Here is a 23,916-nt window from a genome sequence, read left to right as displayed (position 1 = left end):
CTAGAGGACAAAGATTATTTTTGAAATAAAAGGTATGGAAATAAAAAAGGAAAAATATAAATTACAAGCATTTACAGATGATCTACTATTTATTTTAAAAGAACCACTGGAAACTGGCCCTAAGTTAATGGGAAAAATTGAAGAATATGGAGAAGTTGCAGGACTGAAAATAAATAAAGATAAAACTAAAATATTAGTTAAAAAACTTACAGAAAAACAGAAAGGTGAATTGACCAAAAAATTAGACCTACAGATAGTTAAGAAAGTAAAATACTTGGGAATATATTTAACAGCAAGATGTGTAATAATTAAAGAAGATAACTATATAAAACTACTACAACAAATGAAAGCAGATTTGGAGAAATGGGAAAATTTGCAATTATCAATTGCAACTATAAAAATGAATATTTTGCTGAAGCTACTTTTTTATTCCAAAAATCCCCATAAAAATAGGAAAAAAATTCTTTGATGAGCTAAACATAACAATTCTGAAATTCGTTTGGCAAGGGAAAAAAGCAAGAATAAAATTGACATGTTACAAGAATCTAAAAACAATGGCGGCTTTGGACTACCAGGTTGGGTATCAATAGTAACATGGGTGAGAGAATGGATAACTCTTAGACACAGAAGATTACTGTTTCTGGAAGGTCATGACCTCCAGTTAGGATGGCATGCTTTTTAATGGTATGATAAAAATAGGACTTCACGGGTGTTTGTATATAGATCTTTGGTTGTTCGGGTTTTCTCCCGTGTAAAATTGGAAGTGTCTTGGCGACGTTTCGACGAAGTCTCATTCGTCATCTTCAGGCTTCAGCTTCGTGCTTCAAAGGAAGCTTAAAAGGAAGAAACAGCTGCGATCACACATTGCTCCCAAAGCTGAAGCCTGAAGATGACGAATGAGACTTGTCAAACGTCGCCAAGACACTTCAATTCTGGAGAAACCCGAACAACCAAAGATCTATCTATATATATGTATGTATGTATGTATGTATGTATGTATGTATGTATGTATGTATGTATGTATATATGTATATATAGGTCTTTGGTTATTCGGGTTTTCTCCCGCGTAAAATTGGAAGTGTCTTGGCGATGTTTCGACGAAGTCTCATTCGTCATCTTCAGGCTTCAACCGTGCTTCTGGGAGCAATGTGTGACTGCAGCTGTTTCTTCCTTTTTAACTGCTAGTGGGGGTTTGAACTGATTGGGTGGGAGCTTGGCTGTGCTCTGATTGGATGGGGTTTTTGGTGCTCTGATTGGATGGGGGTGTGTCCTCTTTGGGTGGGGGCTTGGTTGTGCTCAGATTAGTCTGTGCTGCAGGGGGATTTGAGCTGGTGAGCTGCACAACTGTTGTCTGGCTTCGTGTTGTGGTCGTGCCACATATTCACAGTGGGTGTCAGTCTGCTGCATGTATGGATTGGAGGGGTTTGAAATGGTTAATGTTGCAGCTGCGGTCTGGCTTCTGGTCCTTAATCGTGCTTCATGATCAGTGTGGGTTTGGGTCTGCTTTCTGGGTGGATGTGTGGTGGTGACATCCTGTGTGGACCTCGTGAGTGTGGGTCTGGTGTCATTCCTCGTGTTAGGGACACGTTTGTCAATAAGGGCAGGTTTCCAAATGGCTGGTAGGCGGGAGGTATCATCTCGTTTGTTCATGCTGTGTGGGCGTTTTTCTATCTCGATGGCTTCTCTGATTATTCTGTTGTTAAAGTGTTCAGTTTTGGCGATAGTTCTGGTCTTTTTAAAGTCAATATCGTGTCCTGTGACTTTAAAGTGTTGGACCAGGGAAGAAGTTGGTTCCTCTTTTTTGACTGAGTTCTTGTGTTCTTCAATGCGTGCACTTATTCTTCTGTTGGTTTGTCCGATGTATGTGGTGGGGCAGGCGGTGCATGGGATTCCATATACTCCTTGATTTTCTAACTCAATTTTGTCTTTGGGGTTTCTTAGGATGGTGGATATTTTTTGGTTTGTGCAGAATGCTGTCTTGATGTTATGTTTGTGGAGGATCTTGCTGATTTTGTCTGTGGTGCCTTTTATATATGGGAAGAGGGCTGTGCCGTTTTCTTGTTCTCTGTCTTGGGTTTTAGTGGGGGGTTCTTTTTGGATTAGTTTGGTAATCTTATTTCTCTGGAATCCATTGGGTGTTAGTACGTTTGTGAGAGTGTGTAGTTCGGTTTTTCGGTGTTGTTCTAGAGATGAGTGTCTTGGCTACGGAGTTGATCTGTGCTGGGTGGTGGTGTGAGAGTGCGTGCAGATAGCGGTTTGTGTGTGTTTTCTTCTGGTAGATGGTGTGTCCTAAGGAGCCATTGGGTTTCTTGTAGACTAAGACATCTAGGAAGACATCTAGGTAGACTAAGACATCTTGTAGACTAAGACATCTACAAGAAACCCAATGGCTGCATGTATGGATTGGAGGGGTTTGAAATGGCTAATGTTGCAGCTGCGGTCTGGCTTCTGGTCCTTGGTCGTGCTTCCTGATCAGTGTGGGTTTGGGTCTGCTTTCTGGCTGGATGTGTGGTGGTGACATCCTGTGTGGACCTCGTGAGTGTGGGTCGGCCCGCCCTTATTGACAAACGAGTCCTTAACACGAGGAGTGACACCAGAAAGAAAATGGGCAAATTTTTTTGGATATACTATAGAATTGGATAAATGGCAAAAACTCTGGGAAAGAAACTGTAAGTTGGCAATGGCAACTACCTATAAAGAAAACGTATATAATATGTTTTATAGGTGGCACTTACCACCAGCGAGATTAACAAAGATGTTTAAAAACATGTCCACCAAATGTTGGAAATGTAATCAGACACTGGGCACGTACTATCACATGTGGTGGACATGTATGAAAGCAAAGAAATATTGGACAAAAATACATGGTTAGAAAAAATGTTAAAGTGCATATAGATTATAAACCAGAAATATTTTTGTTAGGTATAGTACCAGAAAAGTATGATAAGGGGAATTTGTATTTAATACTACATATTTTGACAGCAGCAAGAATTGTTTATACAGTACTGAAAAAATGAGGAAACATCAAGAGAAGAATGTAATTAAAAAAATATTAGATTGTACCAAAATGGACATACTAACATTAAAGATAAAAGAAAAAGAAGATACAGAGTATTTTTAAACATGGCACTTGTTTTATAAATGATTGGATAATAAAGGTAGAAATTAGGAGCTGGAAAAGTATTATTATGTAAGCAAATTGACCTAGACAATACACTGTTCACAAAGCCCTTATGTATGTTAAATGAAAATGTATAAATAAACTTTTTTTAAAAAAAGGTTACTTTTGTAGCTAGTGCCAAGCTAGTATGTCAGAATTGGATTAGATAGAATGAAAAAGCAGTATTGACTTGAAAGAGATGGTGCCAAAAAATAACAGAATGGGTATTTTAGCATTTTTCTTCTGAAGGTTTGCTTCTTCTTTTGCAGAAAGTATGATGCCTTTGTATAGCTCATAATACCATAGGTTTAATCTTCTGAATCTTCCTTCTCTGGAGGAAATGCATATCATACTGTACAAGTGTTTGTTGAACCAAAAATTGTTGTATATGCTTAACAACTGCATCTCTGCATAATTGCCTTGTGGAGACAGAATATCAGGCTGTTTGGCTAAAACTATACTCTGGGATTCAGGAGCGAGCTCCAACTAATGAAGTGAAATGTTAATGTATCACACTTGGATTATTGTAGCATTTCATTTCTCAGAAGACCTGCAAGCTAGATGGATTCTGTATTGGGATTTCTGTCTCTTTCCTTTTGATTGCAAGGCTGCTGTGTAAAAAAATCACACTATAGAACATTTTATGCTCTCTGGGAGCAAAGGGTTAAAAATATTAGGTACACATCAATTTTTGATGCTGTTCTCAAATTATGTCTTGCCTAAGCCCTTTAACTATTAATGAAACAGCAAATTCATATATTTCAAGATGTTTTTGTGGACTTCTGGATTTTCCTTTTCTTTTCTAGAAAACTAAAGAATGAGTTATTGGAAGTGAAACGTAAAGGTGGACGGCATCACCAGCAAGATAACAGCAGGGTCTGCACTCGCTGTCAGAAAAATCTGGGCTTAATTTTTGACAGAGGTGACCACTGCCAAATATGTAGCCTGAGAGTTTGCAACAAATGTCATGTTTTAGGAAGTGATGGCAGCTGGAAATGCACAGTGTGTGATAAAATTGCGTAAGTCTTGTTTTCTAATACCAGATTCATTTTCCTGATCTCTTACTTTTGTCAGAAAATATAATTATGAATAATAGGCTAGGAATGGTAGGAAGAATAAAGACATTTGGGGCTTAATTTGTTGAACCAAGACATTTATCTGAGGTCAGACTTTTCCTTGTTAACTGGGCATTGAAGTGAAAAATGTTCAGTGAGTTGATAATAAACATTACCTTGCTTTAAGGACTCAAGAATTGTGGGTGTGATGACTCAGAACCTCTTAACAGACTGTAGCGGTAGTACTGAGAACATTTGGTTATCTGTAAGAATAACTTGTATAATAGCATAATGGCTCCCAGCACCAGGAAAAAGGTCAAAGGAAAAGCAAAGCATGTCATGCATTCTTAATGTATTTAGATGACATGTGAATGGTTGATGTAGCAGATCTCTAGAATAAAAACCTTCTCAAAGTCTGGAGTGTGCAGAAATAAAATTGTTTTGATGTTATCTATGTATTATTGTATATTTTAATATAAAACAATGGAAACACTTTTAAATATCTTTTAACAGAACATGAAGAGAATGACAAAAGAAATAGCGTAGCATATTATCAAAGATCAAGTCTCACTTATAACGTACACACAAAAGAGATTCCCTGGGGGGGGGGAATCCTCCCGTGTACTGCAGGAACAGACCTCAAATCTGGCAAAAACACCAGTGAATGCCAACGTTGTGAGCTTTTCAGAATGCTGTCATTCACCGGCATTGCCCCTCCCCACTGGAAGGTTCAGAAGACCCAGGCCTCTCCCTGATAGTTCATTTAAGAACTTGCACAGTCCCTTAATAACTGCAACTGGAGAGCTGGGATTGTGGACATTAAATGAAGCATTCATGTGGCTTCTCATTCAGTGACCAAGATTTCAGGCTTAAATGTGGTCATATGTGGAGGACTACATCTATACTGCATTCATCCCCTGCTCCCTGTTTTATGTGGTTGACCAGGGGTGAAATCCAGCAGGTTCTGACAGGTTCTAGAGAACCCCTAGTGGAAATTTTGAGTAGTTTGGAGAACCGGCAAGTACCACTTCTGGCTGGCCCGAGAGTGGGGTGGGAATGGAGATTTTGCAGTATCCTTTCCCTGGAGTGGGGTGGGAATGGAGATTTTGCAGTATCCTTCCCCTGCCATGTCCACCAAGCCACACCACGTCCACCAAGCCACGCCCACAAAACCAGTAGTAAAAAAAAATTGTTCTCCCTAGAGCTGGCTCGAGAGCATTCAGAGTGGATAGTAGCGCTATGTTCTGCATGTAGACTGAGCATGTGATCTTTATTTGCGTTCCTGGTCATTCCTCCCTTGCCTGGTGTTTTCCCAGTTTGGCTCAGTCTGCATTGCAAACAGACATGATTGAAGAGCAGCTTCACCTTTCTATCTGTGATCTTCTAAGTGTGAGATTAACAATTAATTTTGCTTGGAGGATTGCTTCAGCAATCAAACTGCTAGCTGGTCTGCTGGCTAGCGGTCCCATTCTGGCTTCAAAGCCAAAGTCCCCACCATTGCAAGGCAGCAGTAGAGTCTCACTGGCATCAATCAGAGCCAGGGGTCAGGCATTCCCGCTGGACGGCGGAGGGGAAATCAGTCCCTGCCCAGATTGGGCACACTGTGAAGCGGTGGGAGCACGTGGAAGTGCTAATTAGAGCTTCAGCAGCCTCATCTCTTTGTGAGTGGCTTGCCTTTATTAAATGGGATAATGGCGTTGTGCATGCCTTCTACCAGCCAGCAGGCCCAGAAAGGGGACAAGAGGGCATGACCTGCTTCCTCCTCAGGCCAGAATCAAGGGGCTTACAGCCAGAGAGCTGCAGCCAAAGGAGCAACTGCCAGGAGCCAGGTAGCCACTTTGAGTGGCAAGAAGGCCTCCAAATCAGCTGAAAAAGAGGCAGAAAAGCATCAAAAGGCCCTGGAAAGACAGCTGGCTAAGCTCCAGAAGGCTAAAGAAAGCCAGGAACAAAATGAAAACCCCAGAAGAGGGACATAATTTTCCTGCCCTCAGGAACAGGAGCCAGTGGATCCCACAAATGACCCGACTCATTTACAGCCTGCCTCCCATGAGGCCTGGTTGCCAGAGGGTGCCAGGGAGCCCTCTCCCACTTTAGAAGAGGTTTTGGATAGGGCAGAGGCCTTTTCATTTGCAAATCCCAACTTGCCTGCAACAATGTTTGCACAGGACCCAGGGCTTCCTTTACTCTGACTGCAGCGGGGATCCACCCACAGGAGGAAACTATGTTAGCAATGCCTACAGAGTTGCCACAACTGATTGCTCAGGCTATTACTCAGGGAATAGCCATTGGTTTACAGCAAAGGAACCAACCTTCTCCAGGGGTACCACTCCATCAGCCTATAGGCTTGCAACTTGTTCTGCAGGAGGATTGGATGGTGCCTCAGAGTATTCCATCTGTGGCCCATTCAATTAGAAGTGGAGACTCCTTGGCTGAGGATGAGGACCTGATGGCCCTTTCTGAGGATGAAGGGACAGGTGCAGAACCTTCTCCTTTTAGAGGCCTTTTCAAGCCAGATCTTTTCAAACCTTTACTTCGCAAAGCCAAATCCATTATAAACATGGAATCTGAGACAGTTATAGAACCTGACCCCAACCCGAGGAGTTCTGGTCATTTGCTCTTTACAGAGCCTGCAATTGAGCCTGAGGTGGTACCATCGCCCAAACTATTTTTAGACATAATTAAATGGCAATGGCATAATCCGGGGGCAAGACTACCCCTTTCCGGAACTGAACAAAAGCTATACAATGTAGCAATTTGGCTGACATTTTGCAGGAACCACGGTGGACAAGCCAGTGGCAGCACTGACATCAGTTACTCTGATTCCAACAGATGCAATGGACTGTCTGAGACCTGATGACAAGAAAGCTGAGGCATCATTTCGTAACTCCCATCAGACAGCTGCCTGAGCAGTGAAGGCTGCCACTTCAGCTTCATTCTCCAATGACTAATCTGCTCCATCTAGGAGCCCTAATAGACACAATAACATGCCAAGTCTCCCTCTCTCCAGAGAGGCATGATAGCATCTAGTCAAGAGCATTATGACCATGAGGACAATTCCACTGTCCCTCCGGTCACAGCTCCTTGGCAAAATGATTTCATGCATCGCCATAGTTCCATGGGCACGACTACATGCCAGGACGCTGCAATGGCTCCTATTGCCATTTCAAAGATTGGACAGGAGCAACTCTCATCAAACATGCAGTGTTCCTTACATTGGTGGACATCAACAGCACTCCACAAGGGTTGCCTGTTCAAGGAATCCTTCCGAGTCATCATCACAACCGATGCCAGCCTTTTTGGATGGGGAGCACACAGCCAGCAGATGCTAGCCCAGGGCAGGTGGACCCAAGGGGACCTGACCCATAGGATCAATTGGCTGGAGCTCAGAGTGGTTCATCTGGCTCTCAAGGCCTTCAAGGGCTCAATCTCTGGTCGCAATGTGTTAGTCCTAACAGAGAATGTGACGGCCAAAGCACACATCAACCATCAAGGGGGGGACACATTCCAGGTCCCTCATGGCAGAGGCAGGTCAGCTGGGTTGCTGGACAGAGCAGCACCTTCTGTCATTGAGGGCCGAGCACATCTCAGGGGTTCTGAATGTACAGGCAGCCAGTCTCAGTAGGGCAACGGTGGATCAAACGGAGTGGCAATTACATACCTTGCTGTTCCAGCAACTATCAGATCAATATGGGACTCCGGTCCTGGATCTGTTTGTATCCCCGCAGAATTCCCAGCTCCCTCGCTTCTTCAGCAAATATTGAATACAGGGAGCAGAAGGGATAGATGCCCTCCACTCCCCTTGGCCTCCGGATCTTCTGTACGCCTTTCCTCCTTTTCCCCTGATTCCGGCATTCATCAGGAAGCTGTTGGAGGAAAAGGAGGAGGTGATCCTCTTGGCTCCTCATTGGCCCAGGAGGCCCTGGTTCACCAACCTGATGAGTCTATTAGTAGAATGGCCTTGAAGAATTCCAGACAACAGAATGCACCTCAGACAGGGGGCTTTGGTCCACTCACAGCCCCAGTGGCTACAACTGACAGTTGAGTGGCAGACCTTGAAGACCAAACATTTCTCTTCCAGGGTTATTCACACCATTCAGGCATTGAGACAACAATCCACATCTAGAATTTACAATGCAACCTGGCAGTTTTTCTGCACATGAAGCTCCAGGCTACAGATAGTTCTATCAAGAGCCTCGGTGGCCCAGGTCCTGGAGTTCTTCTAGGAGGGTTTAGATAAGGGATTGATGTCCAACACCATCAAAAGACAGGTTGCAGCATTCTGTTTTATCCCTAAGAACACAGGAATCACTTTCTAGGCATTCCACGGTACCCAGATTCCTTAGGGGGGTCACTAATTTGTGCCCTTCAGTTCACAGGTATCCCACCTGGGACCTGCCTAAGGTTCTGCAAGCCCTCACTGGCAGCTTCTTTGAACCTTTATGGTCAGCCACACTGGATTTTCTAACACTCAAGGTGGCGTTCCTCATTGCCATCACTGCAGCTTGCAGGATCTCAGAACTGGCAGCCTTGTCAATAAGAGAAGACTTATGCATATTTCACCAGGACAGGGTCATAGTGTGGCTGGACCCTTCTTTCATTCCCAAGATTAACATGTGGTTTCACAGAGCACAGGAGTTGGTCCTACCAAATTTCTGCCCGAAGCCACAACATGCCCTTGAACACAGGTGGCATACATTGGATGTCAAAAGGGCCCTCTGTATTTATATCAAACGTATGGCTTCATTCTGACAGACAGAATCATTATTTTTTCTTTTTTTAGAAAAGTTTTTTATTTTTTTCAACACAAACACATAAACAAGCAATACATTTTATCTGAACAGAGTATTGGCCGAGTCCAAATTTGTACTATTTTTAGTTTCCTCCAACACAATATATTTCACTTTTTGCCATAATATTCTTTCTCTCTAATTTTTTGTTTTATTTTCGTTCTGTTTCTTCTGGTATATAAACAATATTATCATTCGCCCTAATCTCTAATCTTAATCAATTTTTCTTTTTCTCTCCCTCTCATTATTTTTTTCAAATTGAAACCCTTTAAATTAAAGTCAATCATTTTTCTAAAACCTAACCCTAACTCTAAATAATCTTATTCAAATATTTTCCCATTACTCCCTTTTCACAATATTCAAATATTTTCCCTAAATTCCATTATAGATACTAATATTCCTAAAATTTTACATATATAACCCATTTCCTTCCCTCTTTTCCATTTCTTTTTTATCAGCTTAATTTCAAATATTTTCCCGATTCCATTATTACAATTATAGATATTAATACTGATACAATTTTACATATATAACCCATTTCCTTCCCTTTTTTCCATTTCTTTTTTATCAACTTTCCAAATACTACAGTCAAATATATTACTACAATTCACTTAAGTATATAACATTAAAATAATTCAATTCTTTCTCATTTCCAATGGTTTTTTTTTAAATAAACCCAATTTTCCCCAAAGACTTTGTCTTTGTTCTAATTTTAAGTTTAATTATGTTCCACCTTCTTTGGTTGTTGAGATCAAACAGCTTAAATGAAAACAAATCCTCCTCAAAAGTTCCCACCGCTCTTATCACTTTAAGATTTTTCCCCCCAAAATACAAGTTAACTGTTGTAATGTTTTTTCCGCCTGTAGTTGTCTCTCTCTAATCCACAATTCCAATCAGAAAATATCCAAATTATTTATTAAATCCACGTTGCCAATATTTGCCAGTTTCCATCTTCTTCTTCTTAATTCCAAATTAAAATCCAGTTCCAAATACAATTAAACAATTTCTATTGCAGGACTTTCTAATTTTAAATTTTTCTTTGTTCTTCCTTCAATGGTCAGAAGTTTTAAAATTATTTCCAATCCTCTTCACAACTATTTCAGGTTTCTTCTTCTAATAATTTAATCACCTCCAGTCAAATTCTAAACCAAAAATCAAGTTCCAGTTCGGGCTTTAACACTTTAAACTTCCGCTTTGTTCTTCTCTCTTCATTGACATTCCCTAATGCCCATTAGCTGCTGTTTATTCACTGGGGCACCTTTTAACAATTTAAAAATGTTTATTTTTTACCTGTGAGCTGGCCAATCACTTAACTGATATCAGTACTCCATTCAAGTTACCGCTCCTGCTCAAAACTTAGTCCGGTTGCCCCAGCTTTATGATGGCCGCTATGGCCGCTGCCCCTGCCGCCAAGTTAAAGAGTTTCCTCCGACCTTCAAGGAACTTGCCTGTTCCTCTTGATCATCTGAGGTGCCTCTCCTTCTCCATCCCTACAGGACAGATCTGGTCTGAAGACCCCTCCCACCAACAGTGGTTTGTCAGCCTGGAATTTTGCGAGGCTCATCAGAGGCCGCTAGTTCTCAATCCAGTCGAATCCAGAATCATTATTTGTTTCATTCCAACCATCAACTTTAGGCAACAGGGTCACTCCTTCAATAGTAGGTCAGTGGCTGAGGGCCTGAATAGCCAAAGTGTATGAAGTACAGGCCCTCCCAACTCCCAGCCGCATAATGGCTCACTCTACCAGGAGTGCAGCTACCACAGTGGCATGGGTGACACACCATTGAGAAGGTCTGTCAAGTGGCCACTTGGTCCTCCCCCTCACCATTCATTTGGCATTATAAGTTGGACACCTTCGCTTCGGTAGAAGCAGCCTTTGGGAGAAGGGTCCTCCAGAGGGTCCATAATGCCGGGGGAACTTAGGACCAGATGCTACCCACCCATTAAAGGGCCAGGCCAGCTTTCGTATGTCCCACTCTGGATATTCTCGATCCAGCTCTAGGCAGAATGGGCATTGGTCCTACGTGAATGCCATTTCTAGTAGAGATGGAAGAGAGCATCCAGCCCCACCCTTACTAACCTCTGATCCACAGTCTGGGAGGGGCTCCTCTTTTACAGGACACAAGTCTATGTATTGCTTGACCTTCATTGAACTGGGGAAGCACCAGGTGAGAGAGGAGTGACCAGGATTGCAAATGAAGATCACACGCTCAGTCTACATGCAGAACATAGAGCTACTATCCACTCTGGATGCTCTCTTCTAGCTCTACTAGAAATGGCATTCAGGTAGGACCAATGCCCAATTTCACCACTGGGGCTGATCCATTATTTCTTCGCATAACTCTCAATGCAAACGAAGCATCTGTCTTTGAAATGGGAAAGGATCTGTATCTTTGGAAAGGCTCTTGTGACTTCTTCCAAGATTGTTGTCCTTGCAGGTGTACATCCATGCACATACAGGGCAGTTCCAAAGAAATGTCTCTTCGTGCACGTGCAGAGAATTAGGGATATTTTCCAGAGCAGCTGCTTTAATGTTTTGAGGAAGAAACATTTCAGGAACTAAAATGCGTTAAGGTGATGTATCCCTTTCAGAGGCTTTGCACAGCCCTAAAATGCTAGCTTAGTAAAATAAAACTCCCTTCATTTGGTATAAGCAATAGCAGGTTAAGTGAAGGTAATACCAAAGTTTTAGCATCACAGGTTATTTTTATCCTACAGCTATAAAAGGTTTCTAGATTAAGATCTTTATTAAGTCTGCTTTATTTATTGCTACAAATAAACAGCTTAAGGTTTCATTTTTACTTTGTATGCAAACAAATTGAAACACTGGCTTTTCACATGTCTCTTCCCATTTACTAAATAAACCTAATTATACTAACTAGAGGGTTTCCTTATTCCATAAAAATACATGAGATATATTTGAGTAGTCAGCAGCTTGGATGGATTAGTCATTATTCAGGATATATATTAGATGCTTTATAGTAGCCATAGTCACAAATATTAATCTTCCTGCTGTGTTTTCTTGAAGGGATCCTTCTTAAAACAAGAGTGGCCTGTTGATGATTTCAGAGTAGTCATCTACCAAAGGCTGATAAAGTCAACATGATGGCTCTGACCACAACCCACTGCTCTTTATTTTCTTTGGTCACATGTGGTTCTTGGTCTAATTCCAAAAATGCACTGTAAGGAATCAATTCTCTGGAAAGATCTCCCTTCTTTTGCAGCTTGGAGGGAGGGAAGGTTTTAAAAGAAAAAAAAAGCCATCCATTCATTAGCTGATTTGCAGCAATCAACAGGGAAAAAAATATTGCCCGCTTCTACTCAGAGACTAATTTCCAGCTTCATAAGAATCTTTTAATAGCAATGCATGTTGAGTTTACAAGAACCCTGAAGGCAACAATTTAATTTTAATGGGTTTATTTGGCTACTTGTTCAGACTGACAGGACCCCTTGCAATCACAAATTTGATTAACCACTTAATCTTAATTTATCTTAAATAACCCATTTGAAACCTTAGTTTGTTTACTGTATATGCATGACCTCAAGGCTTTATTGCTTGACATGGTATTGGTATATGCACCTCTGGTTTATTTTTAGTTCTCTGATAGAAAAAAGACAGTAAGGTCCTTTTCCCAGTAAGATATTTGTTTTGATAAATAAAATCCATAGAAAGCAATTGCTGCCTAGTGGGGGCTCAGCCCAAAGTTTGGCATTAATGGGCACAGCCTCTTGGCTCTGTTGCTACTGCTCCTTGCTATTAATTCTGCTACCTCGTTTTTCTGAAAATGCATGCTGGGATTCAAGAGAGAAGATGAGAGTATATTCCTAACTTGATGTAATGGAATCTCCAGCTAGAATGGGGGAAGAAAGGAAAAGACTGCTGGGCTTAGAGATCTTGCAGGAAAGGAAGTGACAGAGACCTCCAAGAATTTCTGAAGCCTTTATCTGTTCCCAAGAGAATGTAGATAGTCTGGCGAGATTCTTGTAAATAGGTAGGCATCAATAAAGAAGCAACTCTGATCAACTTATAGTGTTGTTCTGGGTCATTGCACCTGACATTTGTCCTATACATTCCTTAGCATAAAAAAATAAGCAAAGGACATAGATGCAAGATAGAGGAAAATGTTTCTTTTTAAGAATCCTTAAACGTAGAACTAGTACTGTGACCAATGGGCCTTCATAATTCAGGCAATAGATTAGGAATTGATATAAATCTGAGGGATTCTTCTAAGGCTAGGGGTTCCCAAACTATGGGTCATGGCCTATTACTGGACCATGGCCAATTCACAATTGGGCTGTATGACTGGTAGGCTGATGTGTGTGTGAGCGTGGCGGGTGCCAGCACTGGCAGCCCCACTTGCGCGAGTTGGTGATATTGGTGACTGAAACATACCAGCAAAATTTTGTCCCAAAAGTGCTTTGCCTTTCTGGTTTTTTCTTTGAAGACATTTCACTTCTCTTCCAAAAAGCTTCTTCAGCTCTGATTGGATGGTGGGGAATGGAAGGATTTATACTCCTTGCAGACAGCTGGTCATTTGCATTCTTTTAGTGGATCATTAAGGTCACCTGGAGGTTTATCTGTGTCCTCCACACTGCAAAGGATGAGGACCATACATTAAGTTTCAGGACAGAAGATTTACTGAAACCAATAAACAAGAATCTAGTCAACTAACAGTCAGCACTAAATTGGCACTAGATAAGGGTCAAAGGAATTCAAGGGGGGGGTCTAGACTTGGATCATTGGTAGCAGCGTAAAGACTCTAAGATGGTAACATGTTAAACTCAGCCCCCAGCTCTGCCTACTCTTCTACATCCTTTCCTTTATTTACTCTTTTAATTGCATATATTTGCATATACATGCATATAATTTGCATATAATTAACAGGTATTAATGACCTCTTAAAGTGGATTTGATGAAACGTAGCTTAGTGTAATGAATGGCACAAATTTTTGGTGTATTGTTTCCAAAAATAGGGTGGTGGTCGTTTGTCTTAATAATTTCTAAAGCAATAGTCACAAATGTCTTGGATGGGTGAAATAACCAGAGGACCAAGTGACTATCCTAACAGTGAGAACAATTAACCAGTGGAATGGCATGACTTCAGAAGTTGTGGGTGCTCCATCACTGGAGGCTTTTAAGAAAATACTGGACAGTCACTTCTCTGAAATGATATAGGATCTCCTGCTTGAGCAGGGGGTTGGACTAGAAGACTTTCAAGGTCCCTTCCAACTTTGTTATTCTATTAATGCCAACTAATGGTTAGAGTGACTTCACTCCTCTTTTTTTAATACAGGCAGCTTAGGGTAGTAACAGGTGAATGGTTCTTTGAAGAGAGAGCAAAACGCTTCAAGCAGTCCAAGCTCCTTGGAACTGATATTGTTCAGCAGTCTATTCTTCGCAAAGCTCCAGGTAAAAAACAGGAAAGCAAAGTATGTATATCCAAATAAACGTATGGGGGCTTTGCTGAGCTGCAGGCTCCCAACAGCTCCAGGTTTTATGGCCAGTGGGAAATTGCAAACAGGGAGAATAGCTGAGCAATTTTGGAGGACCACAGCTGCCCCAAACTGTTTAAAGTATTGCTGCTTTCTGAATTACTCTTTGCATTTTTACAACATAGTTAATTGAGAGAGTTCCAAATATATTATTAGTACAGTACAGAATGCTAGTCTCTTATCCCATCAGCTAAATAAGATACTTCAAGCCAAGTACTATATAACATTGCAAATATAGACCTGGGAATATATTTCATGACATCTTGGAAAACTGCTGCCAGTCAAAGCAAATTATATAGTCAGGCTTAATATAGAATAAACTAACTTTCTATCTTACATGGTAAAATACTTTGATGTCATTTACCTAGGAAGATTTCACCAAAGACAGTACACTTTATAAGGTTATCCATACAATATAGTTTCTTATATACATTGCACTATCCTTATCCAATCTGATATGTTCAAGATGTGCTGGGACTATAATTCCCAAATGGAATTGGCTGGGGATTTTGCAAGGTGTAGCTCTAATGTATCTGGAAGGCATCAGATGGAGTAAGTCCGCATTAAAATAATCACACAGAGCGATTGGTATCAAAAAATAGATATTTATCAATGATTATACTCTTCCTGTATTACAACAGTGGTGGGATTCAGCTGGTTCACACTGGTTCAGGAAAACTGGTTGTTAAATTACCCACCCCCCACTATCAAAGTGGATCCTGGGCGCTTCACAATGCTGCAATGGAGAAATGGACAATGAAGTGGCCTGCACGAGGGAAGAAGAAGGTCGCTTTCCCTCTTTCTTCTCCCTGCTCCTCCTCTTGCCTTGTGCCAGCTGCTCCATTGTCCATTTCTCCATTGCAGCACACCACCCAGGATCCATTTGGATAGCGGGTGGTGGTGGTGATAATTTGCCTGGCCAAACTAAACTTGCAGTCTCCCCTACATTGGGCCCAGCTTCGATTATGCTACCAACTTAATTCCTTGCCCCTCTCACTTTTGCCTGCAGACTGACCAACACCTCCTGCACGCAGCTCCATGGAGAGGGGGGTATTCCTCCACTTCCCCCAAATTCATCAACTCTTTGTCTCTATGGTAACCCCCTCCTTGTTCCTCAGAAACCTTGCCTCTTAAAGGAACTGTGTCCAGAAGGCTGAAACAGCCATGAGACCAACGTGCAGACAAGCACCCTAAGAAACAGCCTTTTGGCAAAGTGTGGAAATTTAACAACCGTTTGCCCAGGGTCAGGTTGGCTGACGCGGAAGGCTTGTCCCCTGTGCAGCATAGCTGGAGGATGGAGTTGGGCCATGCCTCCCACAACAGCAAACTTGAACCTGGGCAAACCAGTTGTTAACTTATTTGAATCCCATCACTGCGTTTAAAGCTTAAATGGTTTGGGATTAATATTATGAAATATATATATCCTATTGTATAGTCCTACCTACTCTCTGCCTCTTTCTGGCCTTCTATTGATAGACATATGATGAAAGGGTTCTATGGGGAGTAGGTCAATACCAACACTCCATAGCTCTCTTTTCTTGCAATTATTTCCCACCCTCACTCCCTACTTTTTCATTTATTTTAGTTGGTCAAAGTATTACAACATACATACAACAGAAAAATGGTATATATCTATCTCTATACCTAATAAAAACATGAAATTGTGAATGCTTTTGCTTTCAGTGGTTCCAGCTTATTCAATGAATATGTAACATTTGTGAAATAATTGGCTTGATATTTTTCTTCAGCTTGTAGGCATTTTGCTAATGTAATCTGTTTCTTTCATTTTAAGATTGTTCCTCTGAACTATTAGAAGGCAGATCCAAAGATCATTCCCCAAAAACCTTAGAGGATACATCAAAGCAAGATATGTTAGCTTCATTTACAAGTGGGACAAAATTAGTTCTCACTGGGCCTAGGAAAATAGGGTAAAGTATTCTTTCATCAAATGGTAAAATATTACTATAATTCCAAAATACAAAGTAAAGTTTTTTTATTATGAATTACAAATCTTAAGTATAATTCAGTTATAAGCATTTAAACCTTTTCCATAAAAATTATAGTCATCTTCATTTTATTTACATGATTGAAAGTAAAATTTTACTTAAAAAGGAATTTCAGTAACATAAACACTAACTTTTTCTCATCTAGCATTTCTCATTTTTCTTATATAAATGTTCAGTTTACAAATAGTTTCTTCCAAATTGGAAGAGGGAGGCCACTGTTCCTCAGATTGCCGGCTGTGAATCCCTCTATGTGAGGTGGGGCCATAGGAATCAGTTGGGCTTGTTGATCGCGTACCTGGCTCCTTGCTGCATGACCACAGCCCTGCCCGAGCTGTTGGAGGTACTAGACTTATAGTCATGGGGGATTTCAACCTGCCATCAGCTGGCTTGTTATCGACAGCAGCTCGGGAGTTCCAGGCTTCCATGACGGCCTCGGACCTGATTCGAGTAAATGATGGCCCTACGCACATGGGGGAAGGCACGCTGGATCTGATTTATATCTCTGGACAGTGGTTAAATGATCTGGAATTAGATGATTTAGTAACAGAACCAATGTCATGGTCCGATCATTTTCTCCTTTGCCTAGACTTCCGAACCGCCACCCACCATTGCAGGGAGACGGAACCTATACGTTGGTTCCGTCCCAGGCGCCTGATGGACCCCGAGAGGTTCCTGACGGAGCTTGGGCCATTCCCTGAGGATCTGGCCCATGGCACGACTGAGGAACTAGTTGTGGCCTGGGAACAGGCCGCGGCTGGGGCCTTGGACCGTGTCGTGCCTTTGCGGCCTCTGACCCGGCGCAGATCTCGTCCGGCCCCTTGGTTCTCCGAGGGGCTGAGGGAGATGAAACGCCGGAGAAGACGTCTAGAGAGCACCTGGAGGTCCAGTCGTTCCGAAGCTGATCGGACACTAGTTAGGTCCTATTCTAGGACCTACCTAGTGGCAATGAGGGAGGCAAGGCGCTCCTACGCCTCCACCCTCATTGCGTCGGCAGATAACCGCCCGGCCGCCCTGTTTCGGGTGACCCGCTCCCTCCTTCATCAGGAGGTGCGGGATGACCCTCTGCAGGGACGTGCCGAGGAGTTTAGTGGTTATCTATACGATAAAATCGCTCAGCTCTGGGATGGTCTGGACCGAAATTGGGATGATCCAAGCGAGGGAGAGGAGGCACGTCTTGTCGAATCTGTTTGGGATGAGTTTGACCCTGTGGCCCCTCCTCAAGAAGCCCTCCCTGGACCCAACTATTTTGGGTAATTATCGTCCAGTCTCCAACCTTCGCTTCGTTGCGAAGGTTGTAGAGAGTGCTGTGGCGCGACAGCTACCCCAATACCTGGATGAAGCCGTCTATCTAGACCCGTTCCAGTCCGGCTTCTGACCCGGATACAGCACGGAGACAGCTTGGGTCGCATTGGTGGATGATCTCTGGAGGGCCAGGGACAGGGGTTACTCCTCTGCCCTGGTCCTATTAGACCTCTCAGCGGCTTTTGATACCATCGACCATGGTTTTTATCTCTGGTCAGTGGGTTAATGATCTGGATTTAGGAGATATAGTTAAAGAACCAGTGTCATGGTCAGATCATTTTCTTCTTCGCCTAGACTTTCGGACCGCTGCTCACCACCGCAGGGAGACGGAGCCAATGCGTTGGTTCCGTCCCAGGCACCTGATGGACCCGGAGAGGTTCCGGATGGAGCTTGGGCCGTTTCCTGAGGATCTTACCCACGGCACGACTGAAGAACTGGTTGCGGCCTGGGAACGGGCCGCGGCTGGGGCTTTGGACCGTGTCATGCCTTTGCGGCCTCTGACCCGGCGTAGATCTCAATTGGCTCCCTGGTTTTCCGAGGAGCTGAGAGAGATGAAACGCCGGAGAAGACGCCTAGAGAGTACTTGGAGGTCTAGCTGTTCCGAGGCTGATCGGACACTAGTGAGGTCCTTTACTAGGACCTACCTAGTGGCAATGAGGGAGGCGAAGCGTTCCTACGTTTCCACCCTCATTGCATCGGCAGATAACCGCCCGGCTGTCCTGTTTCGGGTGACCTGTTCCCTCCTCCATCAAGAGGGATGGGATGACCCCTTACAGGGACGAGCTGAGGAGTTTAACGGTTATCTATACGATAAAATCGCTCAGCTCTGGGATGGTCTGGACCGAAATTGGGATGATCCAAGCGAGGGAGAGGAGGCACGTCTTGTCGAATCTGTTTGGGATGAGTTTGACCCTGTGGCCCCTCCTCAAGAAGCCCTCCCTGGACCCAACTATTTTGGGTAATTATCGTCCAGTCTCCAACCTTCGCTTCGTTGCGAAGGTTGTAGAGAGTGCTGTGGCGCGACAGCTACCCCAATACCTGGATGAAGCCGTCTATCTAGACCCGTTCCAGTCCGGCTTCTGACCCGGATACAGCACGGAGACAGCTTGGGTCGCATTGGTGGATGATCTCTGGAGGGCCAGGGACAGGGGTTACTCCTCTGCCCTGGTCCTATTAGACCTCTCAGCGGCTTTTGATACCATCGACCATGGTTTTTATCTCTGGTCAGTGGGTTAATGATCTGGATTTAGGAGATATAGTTAAAGAACCAGTGTCATGGTCAGATCATTTTCTTCTTCGCCTAGACTTTCGGACCGCTGCTCACCACCGCAGGGAGACGGAGCCAATGCGTTGGTTCCGTCCCAGGCACCTGATGGACCCGGAGAGGTTCGGATGGAGCTTGGGCCGTTTCCTGAGGATCTTACCCACGGCACAACTGAAGAACTGGTTGCGGCCTGGGAACGGGCCGCGGCTGGGGCTTTGGACCGTGTCATGCCTTTGCGGCCTCTGACCCGGCGTAGATCTCAATTGGCTCCCTGGTTTTGCGAGGAGCTGAGAGAGATGAACCCCGGAAGAACACGCCTAGAGAGTACTTGGAGGTCTAGCTGTTCCGAGGCTGATCGGACACTAGTGAGGTCCTTTACTAGGACCTACCTAGTGGCAATGAGGGAGGCGGCGTTCCTCGTTTCCACCCTCATTGCATCGGCAGATAACCGCTCAGCTGTACTTTTCCACCCCGGACCACCCCAACGGCGGTCAAGTGCTGTCCCGGTGTTTGGAAGCCATACGGGTCTGGATGGGGAGAAACAGACTCAAGCTCAATCCCTCCAAGGCGGAGTGGCTGTGGATGCGGCATCCCGGTACAGTCAGCTGCATCCGCAGCTGACTGTTGGAGGCGAGTTATTGGCCCCAAAGGAGGTGGTTGCATGGCAGCTCCCCGGCACCTGGAGGAAACTGTCTATCTAGACCTGCTCCAGTCCGGCTTCCGACCCGGTTATAGCACGGAGACGGCTTTGGTCGCGTTGGTGGATGACCTCTGGAGGGCCAGGGACAGGGTTGTTCCTCTGCCTTGGTCCTATTAGATCTCTCAGCGGCCTTGATACCATCGACCATGGTATCCTGCTGCGCGGTTGGAGGGATTGGGAGTGGAGGCACCATGTATCAGTGGTTCTCCTCCTATCTCTCTGACCCGGCGTAGATCTCAATTGGCTCCCTGGTTTTCCGAGGAGCTGAGAGAGATGAAACGCCGGAGAAGACGCCTAGAGAGTACTTGGAGGTCTAGCTGTTCCGAGGCTGATCGGACACTAGTGAGGTCCTTTACTAGGACCTACCTAGTGGCAATGAGGGAGGCGGCGTTCCCACGCTTCCACCCTCATTGCATCGGCAGATAACCGCTCAGCTGTACTTTTCCACCCCGGACCACCCCAACGGCGGTCAAGTGCTGTCCCGGTGCCTGGAAGCTGTACGGGTCTGGATGGGGAGAAACAGACTCAAGCTCAATCCCTCCAAGACGGAGTGGCTGTGGATGCGGGCACCCCGGTACAGTCAGCTGCATCCGCAGCTGACTGTTGAAGCAGTTAGTGGCCCCAAAGGAGGTGGTTTGCAACTTGGGCGTCCTCCTGGATGGACGGCTGTCTTTTGATGAACATCTGGCGGCCGTCGCCAGGAGGGCCTTTACCAAGTTCGCTTGGTTCGCCAGTTCGTCCTTCCTTGACCGGGATGCCTTATGCACGGTCACTCACGCTCTGGTTACGTCTAGGCTGGATTATTGCAATGCTCTCTACATGGGGCTGCCCTTGAGGTGCACCGGAGGCTGCAGTTAGTCCAGAATGCGGCTGCGCTGAGTAGTAACGGAGCCGCTCGTGGCTCCCATGTGACATCGCTGCTCCGTAGCTTGCACTGGCTTCCTGTGGTCTTTCGGGTGCGCTTCAAGATTTTGGTAACTATCTTTAAAGCGCTCCATGGCTTAGGACCCGGGTACTTACGAGACCGCCTGCTGTTACCCTTTGCCTCCCACCGACCCGTACGCTCCCACAGAGAGGGTCTCCTCAGGGTGCCGTCCGCCAAACAGTGTCGGCTGGCGGCCCCCAGGAGTAGGGCCTTCTCTGTGGGGGCAGTTACGCTCTGGAACGAACTTCCCTCTGGCCTGCGTCAAGTGCCTGATCTTCGGACCTTCCGTCGTGAGCTCAAAACATATTTATTTATTAAAGTGGGGCTGGCATAATTAGTGTTGAATTTTAATTGGGTATTCTTAATTATTTTAAATTTTTAAATCTAAATTTTAATAATCAGCCTTTATAATTTGCTTTTTTAAATGTTGTTTTAACTGTATATATTTTGTTTTTATTTTGGCTGTACACCGCCCTGAGTCCTTCGGGAGAAGGACGGTATAAAAATTTTAATAATAATAATAATAATAATAATAATAATAATAATAATAATAATAATAATAATAATAATAATAATAATAATAATAATAATAATAATGGTATCTTGCTGCGCCAGTTGGGGGGATTGGGAGTGGGAGGCACCATGTATCAGTGGTTCTCCTCCTATCTCTCTGACCGGTCGCAGACGGTGTTGACAGGGGGGCAGAGGTCGACCGCGAGGTGCCTCACTTGTGGGGTGCCGCAGGGGTCGATCCTCTCGCCCCTTCTGTTCAACATCTACATGAAGCCGTTGGGTGAGATCATCAGTGGCTTTGGGGTGAGATACCAGCTGTACGCTGATGACACCCAGCTGTACTTTTCCACCCCGGGCCACCCCAGTGAAGTTGTCGAAGTGCTGTCCCGGTGTTTGGAAGCCATACGGGTCTGGATGGGGAGAAACAGGCTCAAGCTTAATCCCTCCAAGACGGAGTGGCTGTGGATGCCGGCACCCCGATTCAGTCAGCTGCAGCCGCGGCTGACTGTTGGAGGCGAGTTATTGGCCCCAAAGGATAGGGTGCGCAACTTAGGTGTCCTCCTGGATGAACGGCTGTCGTTTGAAGATCATTTGACGGCCGTCTCCAGGAGAGCCTTCCACCAGGTTCGCCTGGTTTGCCAGTTGCGCCCCTTCCTTGATCGGGATGCCTTGTGCACAGTCACTCATGCGCTCGTTACCTCTCGCTTGGATTATTGTAATGCTCTCTACATGGGGCTCCCCTTGAAGTGCACTCGGAGGCTTCAGTTAGTCCAGAATGCAGCTGCGCGGGTGATAGAGGGGGCTACGCGTAGCTCCCATGTAACACCGCTCCTGCGCAGACTGCACTGGCTACCGGTGGCCTTTCGAGTGTACTTTAAGGTCTTGGTTACTACCTTCAAAGCGCTCCATGGCTTAGGGCCTGGGTACTTACGGGACCGCCTGCTGTTACCGCATGCCTCCTACCGACCCGTACACTCTCACAGAGAGGGACTTCTCAGGGTGCCGTCCGCCAAGCAATGTCGGCTGGCGGCCCCCAGGGGAAGGTCCTTCTCTGTGGGGGCTCCCACACTCTGGAACGAGCTTCCCCCGGGTTTACGCCAAATACCTGACCTTCGGACCTTCCGCCGCGAACTGAAGACACATCTTTTCATTTGTGCGGGGCTGGCTTAAATTTTATCGATTTTAAATTTTATCGATTTTAAATTTTTTAATATTAATTTTAATGAGGTTTTAGTTTTATATATTTTAAAGTTTTTTAGGCCAATTATAAAATAAGTTTTTTAATTTGTATTTTAAATTGTATATTGTGTTGTTTGTTTTTACTTTTGGCTGTACACTGCCCTGAGTCCTTCGAGAGAAGGGCGGTATAAAAATCTAATAAATAATAATAATAATAATAATAATAATAATAATAATATATAAGTTTTGAAGTTCACTCTTTGGAAAAAAAATATTAATCTTATTCATCCATGTTGGCAATAATTGTCTTACTTATACTGAGATAGCTGCAATTAAATCTTGAAATCATAGGTAGCAAGAAAAATTAACTATGACAGCAGAGATATAGATACTTTAATAAAATGTAAAGAAAATGAACCTTGGGATATTTTGTGCACGTATGATTTTTCATTCAGTATTACATTAAGAGTTTGAGTAAAGCATATATATGATCTAGAAAATGTTTGTCAAAAAATATAATATATACTATCTCCAGCTTAGTACTGACCAGAAATTTAGTGGGATTTACCATATTTTTTGGTGTATAAGACACACTTCACCCCCTAAAAGAGTATAAGAATTTGGGTGCGTCTTATACCCAGAATATAGCCCCGCCCACCCGCCGGCCCCCACCCTTTGGCCTCTGCCTCTCAGAAATTTACCTCCTTGCAGCAAACAGCAAACAGCCCATTTCAGCTTCAGCACAGCTTGATTAGCACAAGCAGCTGATTGTCGGTTGGATCAGCCTCCCGACCCTTAGCTGTTTCAGGCTGCAGGGATTGCGATTGCCTATTGCCACATGGGCCTCTGCTGTAAGGAGGCAATTTGCTGGGAGGCAGATTTTTTTCTTGTGCTAATCAGGCTGTGATGAAAATGAAAATGAAACTAAAGCAGGCTGTTTGCTGTTTGTTGCAAGGAGGCAAATTGCTGGGAGGCAGAGGCAGATTTTTTTTCTTGTTTTCCTCCCCAAAAAAGGTAGGTGCGTCTTATAGTCCAGAGTGTCTTATACTCTGAAAAATACAGTATACTCTAATTCTTTTGGAGGACCTCAAACTGGGAAAGGCTACAAAAGTGTACAGATAATTATTGATGAATGTCTTTAAGAACAAGCAAAGAAATATATAAATAGTAGTACTTCATTTTGCTTTACCACCATATTGTTTATGTTTATATTCAACAGAAACGTTCTTAAGGCAGCTACTAAAGAAGTTGTAAATATGAAAGCAGAAGATGGTAAAAGCATTAGCACAGATTCTGATGTCCAAAGTGACCACAGTGCCAGTTAGTAAGATAAAATAATAATATTGATGTTTCATCTGCTATTTAGAACTAATACAATTATTGTAAACCTTTGTTAAAAAATTAAAAAATACAGTAATTAAGAGGAAATAAAAGTAGGGAAATCCAAAAGTAAGTATGCAGAAGTTCACAGTACAATCAGCATAAAGGAAATAAAAATCACAAAGTAACATTACCGTATTTTTTGGAGTATA

At 43.8% G+C, this 23,916-nt stretch overlaps 1 protein-coding gene across 7 annotated transcripts in view; it reads left to right on the top strand.

Moving 5' to 3' along the window:
- The window catches only part of SYTL5 (synaptotagmin like 5), a 187,050-nt gene that overhangs the window by 77,981 nt on the left and 85,153 nt on the right, over nucleotides 1-23,916 (top strand). For 4 of the 7 annotated variants that reach the window (XM_058184448.1, XM_058184447.1, XM_058184445.1 and 1 more), the window contains exons 3-5: nucleotides 3,967-4,179; nucleotides 14,297-14,412; nucleotides 16,288-16,423. The exons of 1 other annotated variant lie outside the window; for it this stretch is intronic. In XM_058184448.1, coding sequence (XP_058040431.1) covers nucleotides 3,967-4,179; nucleotides 14,297-14,412; nucleotides 16,288-16,423 — 465 coding nt within the window. Of the gene's footprint in view, nucleotides 1-3,966; nucleotides 4,180-14,296; nucleotides 14,413-16,287; nucleotides 16,424-23,916 lie in introns of those variants that run through there. 2 more of the 7 variants (XM_058184451.1, XM_058184449.1) reach the window with 2 other exon arrangements.

Source organism: Ahaetulla prasina, chromosome 5, assembly GCF_028640845.1.
Source record: "Ahaetulla prasina isolate Xishuangbanna chromosome 5, ASM2864084v1, whole genome shotgun sequence".
NCBI classification, from domain to species: domain Eukaryota; kingdom Metazoa; phylum Chordata; class Lepidosauria; order Squamata; family Colubridae; genus Ahaetulla; species Ahaetulla prasina.
The sequence above is the reverse complement of the archived record's forward strand: the minus strand, read 5'-3'. Positions and strand labels throughout refer to the sequence as shown.